This window comes from Fistularia commersonii, chromosome 12 (assembly GCF_037954325.1).
Source record: "Fistularia commersonii isolate RoL2024-O1a breed Wild chromosome 12, RoL_Fcom_v1.0, whole genome shotgun sequence".
NCBI lineage: Eukaryota > Metazoa > Chordata > Actinopteri > Syngnathiformes > Fistulariidae > Fistularia > Fistularia commersonii.
The window spans coordinates 15845546-15850670 of NC_141295.1; the positions used below are offsets into that span (position 1 = coordinate 15845546).

The 5125-nt window shown below is 45.0% G+C and overlaps 1 protein-coding gene across 1 annotated transcript; it reads left to right on the forward strand.

Annotated features, from left to right (window-relative positions):
- The first annotated feature begins 628 nt into the window (after window positions 1-628).
- pou4f2 (POU class 4 homeobox 2) lies at window positions 629-4865 on the forward strand. The gene is made up of 2 exons (XM_086157365.1): window positions 629-1440; window positions 1841-4865. The coding sequence occupies exons 1-2, from the start codon at window positions 1201-1203 to the stop codon at window positions 2771-2773; spliced, it is 1173 nt and encodes a 390-aa protein (XP_086013491.1). The 5' UTR covers window positions 629-1200; the 3' UTR covers window positions 2774-4865.
- Window positions 4866-5125: the final 260 nt, after the last annotated feature.

Here is a 5125-nt window from a genome sequence, read left to right on the forward strand (position 1 = left end):
AAAACTTGATTCAAAACAGTGATGAGGAAGAGAATATCCATGATGGTAATTCCGCTTTTTTTTTTTTTTTTTTTTTTTTTAATTCGATCGGTGATCGATTATGGAGGTCGTTATTGTCACCCGCTGCGGTCGGAGCTGAGAACTCCAATCCCGAGAGGAAGAAGAAGAAGAAGAGGAGGAGGAAGAAGAAGAAGGGGATGAAGAAGAGAAGGAGGAGGAGGTGAGAAGGCTGAGTCCTCTGGAAGAAATGCCCGCCCGCATGCGCAGACTCCCCCCGGCGGGTGATGGAGGAGGAGGAGGAAGAAGAAGAAGAAGAGGAGGTGGTGGTGGTGGTGGAGCTAATGAAGAATAATAAATCATGAAAGGGATTTCAGGTGTGTGTGTGTGGTGATGGAGGGTGGGAGTAGGGGGTGTGTGTGAATGAGAGAGAGAGAGAGAGAGAGAGAGAGGCGGAGAGAGAGAGAGAGAGAGAGAGAGAGAGAGGAGAGAGACTCAGTCTGCCCTTCGCCTCAGAGCAGAGGCAGACCGGGTCCCCGCAGCATTCGACGAACAACACACCGCCTCACCTCCCCGGTCAGCAGCAGCATCATCATCATCATCATCATCATCATCTCCAGACGGAAACTTCTCCTTTCTTTTTTCTATTTTTTTTTTTTTTTAATTTTTTGGGGGGGTTTGTTTTTGATCTTGGGGGTGACAACTAAAAAAGAAAAAAAAAAAAAGAAAACAACAAACAAACAAAAAAAAAACATCACCACTAAAAAGCTTTTAAACTTCAAGTGGGGGAGAAAAAGACGGAAAGAAAGTTTTTTTTAATTTTTTTATTTTATCTTATTTTTTTTTTTTCTCTAAATGATCTTTCGGCGTCACCTATGAGGAGTTCCGCCAAAAACATATGTTGATATAAGTGTGTGTCTGTGGCTGAGTGGTGTGTGTGTTTTGTTTTTTTTTAATTAAAAAAAAAAAAGGTGGTGGTAAAAATTTATAATAAATAGATGTAAGAGGAGCGGGAAATATCGGAACCCGCCGTTTTTTTTTTTTTTTTTGTTTTGTTTTTTTTTTTTTTTGCTCTTTTTTTTTTTTTTTTTTGCAGCTTCCTCCACCAGCTCTGAGCGACCCGCGGCTCCGACTCTCCGGGCCGAGGAGGGCGGAGTCTGAACTTCTTAAAAGGAACCCGCCGCGGCTCGGACGCCCGCAAATATGATGATGATGTCTCTGAACAGCAAGCAACCCTTCGCCATGGCGCACAGCAGCCTTCCCGAGCCTAAGTACTCCCTGCACTCGTCCTCGTCCTCCACGCTGACCTCGTCCTCCTGCGCGTCCTCCCGCCACAGCAGCAGCAGCGGCGGCGGCGGCGGCTCCATCATCAGCAGCAGCGGCGGCGGTAGCGGCGGCGGCGGCTCGGAGGCGATGCGCCGCGCCTGTCTCCCAACCCCACCGGTACGTATTCTGCATAATCACTGCTTAAAGGCACATTTTGACAGCCCACTTTTTCTTTTTCTATTTTTTTTTTCCTCCTCTCTCCCCCCTTATGCTTGATGTTTTTTTCATGTCTGCACAGCAAATCACCTCCTCCTCTCTCTCCCTCTCTCTCTCTTTCTCTCTCTCTTTCTCTCTCTCTCCTCCTCTGCTCAACTTATGTATTCAGCCGGTTTTGCCTTTCATATTAATTTTTATGACCTGGGATGTTGCATGTTTTGTATGCTTTTTTTTTTTTTTTTTTTTTTAAGGATTTTTTTTTCCCCTCTCCTCCACATTCTGGAAATGTTTTAAACCGGAGCGGCGGCGGAGGGACAATTCCCTGCTGACAGTTATGTGTGCATTCTATTTGCAATTGCAGAGCAATATATTCGGGGGCTTGGATGAGAGTTTGCTGGCCCGGGCTGAAGCTCTAGCGGCGGTGGATATAGTCTCGCAGACCAAGAGCCACCACCACCCTCCTCACCACAGCCCCTTCAAGCCGGACGCCACCTACCACACCATGAACACCCTCCCCTGCACCTCGTCCTCGTCCTCGTCCTCGTCGGTGCCCATCTCGCATCCCTCCGCCCTGGCCGGCCACCACCATCACCACCACCACCACCACCACCACCAGCCGCACCAGGCGCTGGAGGGCGACCTGCTGGACCACATCACGCCGGGGCTGGCGCTGGGAGCCATGGCCGGGCCGGACGGCTCGGTGGTGTCCACGCCGGCGCACCCTGCGCACATGGCGGGCATGAACCACATGCACCAGGCGGCCATCAACATGGCCCACGCCCACGGGCTGCCGCCGCATATGGGCATGAACGACGTGGACGCCGATCCGCGGGACTTGGAGGCGTTCGCCGAGAGGTTTAAGCAGAGACGGATCAAACTCGGGGTGACCCAGGCGGATGTAGGGTCAGCGTTAGCCAGCCTGAAGATCCCCGGCGTGGGCTCCCTCAGCCAGAGCACCATCTGCCGGTTCGAATCCCTCACGCTGTCCCACAACAACATGATCGCGCTGAAGCCCATCCTGCAGGCGTGGCTGGAGGAAGCCGAGAAGTCACACCGGGAGAAACTTAACAAACCCGAGTTGTTCAACGGCGCGGAGAAGAAGCGGAAGCGCACGTCGATAGCCGCGCCGGAGAAGCGCTCGCTGGAGGCCTACTTCGCCATCCAGCCGCGGCCCTCCTCGGAGAAAATCGCGGCGATCGCGGAGAAACTGGACCTGAAAAAGAACGTGGTGCGGGTGTGGTTTTGCAACCAGCGGCAGAAACAGAAACGAATGAAATACTCTGCATGCGTCTGAGGAGGAAAAAAAAAACAAACAAAAAAAAAAAACAACAACAACACAAAAACAAGGGAAATTTAAAAAAAAAAAAAATGAAAAGAAAAGCATCCTCTTGAACAAAAAAAAACAAACAAAACAGGACTGGAGCTGCTTAGAGACGATTTGTATCATATTTCCTATCGCACACCTTTTTATTTCCCATCGTCGATGACTTTCGAGCAAAGACACACACGCACACACACACACACACAAACACACACAAATCCCTGAAACTGAACAATGACTGAAAAACTCCAAACTTACCCTCCTCCCCACCCCACTCCACCTACACACTCTTTTTTCCCTTTTCCTCGCTGAGAGGGAGGAAGACTTGGGGAGTCCAGTAAAGCACCGTTTGACAGAGCAAGTAAGACCACTGTTTCCACACTTCCTATCATTCACTGTTTGATCCGACGGGACTGTGTGTGTGTGTGTGTGTGTGTGTGTGTGTGTGTGTGTGTGTGTGTGTGTGAGAGAGAGAGAGAGAGAGAGAGAGAGAGCGATAGAGAGAGAGAGAGAATGTGTGTGTGCTTTCCTTTTTTTTAAATATCAATTTAATTTCACAAGAGGACTATAATTTGCGTTAGACCTGCAGAAGAATCACGACCTCCGCTGAAATCGGATTGGCGTTTTTATTTTTAAATCTGCTATTATTATTTTAGTAATAACGGCGTTATTAACGTTATTAATGAGGTGATTCGAACTCAAAGCACTTGGTTTGTTGTTACGTATTTCCGGCTTATAAGCTTGGTTATTTTCGCCCTCCCGAGTCCACGACGATGCCGTGTGACATTGAATTCAGGGTCCACGGGGGTGGTGGTGGTGGTGGCGTGGGTGTTGGTTTAAACACGCGGTCCTGAGAGCCGTTTTAGATTTACTGCCAAATATCCCTTCTGTAAATGAATCATTTACTCGCCACACACTTCATTCTCGTGTCTAAATGTGTAATTAATGCCACTTATTTTGTTAACACGTGTGTGTGTGTGTGTGTGTGTGTGTGTGTGTGTGTGCGTGGGGGTGAACGTGTGTGTGTGATCCAATTGGAGGATATCAGGGATCTATTTTAAAGATAGATGCTTTGGGCAAAGGTTAGGATTGTTTACTATTATAAGTATAATTATAATTATTATTAGGCCTCAGTATGTGGAATTAGACAAATACTCACACGAGTCACTTGTAAGGATTTCACTTGATTATTTTATTATTATTATTATTTATTTATCAGTTGCTATTTTTACATTTTTTTTTCTCACCGGCTGCAATAAGTTTACAACCCGGCGTGGGGCCGGTGTCTTATGAACTATTTATTGAGTGAGGTCATGTTTACTTCATTACATATTTATCGGGATTCCCCCCACCCCCCACCCCATCCCACACCCCACACCCACTCCCACTCCCGTTCCCCCCACCTCTATTTGCTTGAGAGAAAAAAAAAATTCTGACAGCAAATTTAGCCTTTTTTCCTCTAGTTTTCATTTTTTAAATTTCTTAATCCGAAAAGGGAAAAGACTGTGAGACACACGTGCAGTCGGAAAAAATAAAATAAATTTCCAAACGGTGGAGTCGGTACAATCCAGATATATATATGAGATAGTATTCTCTCTTTTAAAAATTATTTTATGTATGTTTTCTGCTATTTATTTGTATAAATATGCGCGCGTCGTTACCAAGTTGTTGCTTGTTACATAAACAAAACAAACAAAAAAAAAAATCAACAACACCCTGTTTAAGTATGTTTTTATTTTTAATTTTATTTTTTATTTCTTTCTTGAAGAGGAAAAAGAAATCGCTTCATGGAAGTATACGTGTACAATGTAAATATTTCATTGGAATCAGTCAATGCACATAAATATATTCGTACAGGTTTTTGCTGTATTTGCTGTTTTAGCTGCAGGTAACTTACTTCTGTAATGTATGTTGCTTTTCTTTTTGGGGTTCCTGGTTTTAAGGAAAAAAAAAATTATATTAATTTATGACATCCATGTAATTTTTTTTAAATTATTATTATTATTTATTTAAATTATTGAACTGCAATATGTGTTTCATTAAAGAAAAAAAAAATTACATTTAATCAGAGGCTTTTCCATGACTGCGCCCAGACGTATTAATAGTATTTTATTTATTCATCTATTTACTTATTGATGAGGAGGAGGGGAACGCTTTAGCTGTGGGGCTGCACAGCTTTTTCTACGAGATACTCTCTGGCATCTCTGGTCTCCCTTGATTTGCAGGACTTGCTTTTTTTTTTTCCTTCTTTTTTTCCTTCCCGCCTTGAAATGCATTGAATCTTGTCGTCACATTTTTAAGGGGTGTCTTTGAAAAGGAAGGCGT

Coding starts and splice junctions, on each gene's coding strand:
- pou4f2 (XM_086157365.1), top strand. CDS start 1,201: ATGATGATGATGTCTCTGAACAGCAAGCAACCCTTCGCCATGGCGCAC. Junction 1,441..1,840: donor CCTGTCTCCCAACCCCACCG/GTACGTATTCTG, acceptor TTGCAATTGCAG/AGCAATATATTCGGGGGCTT.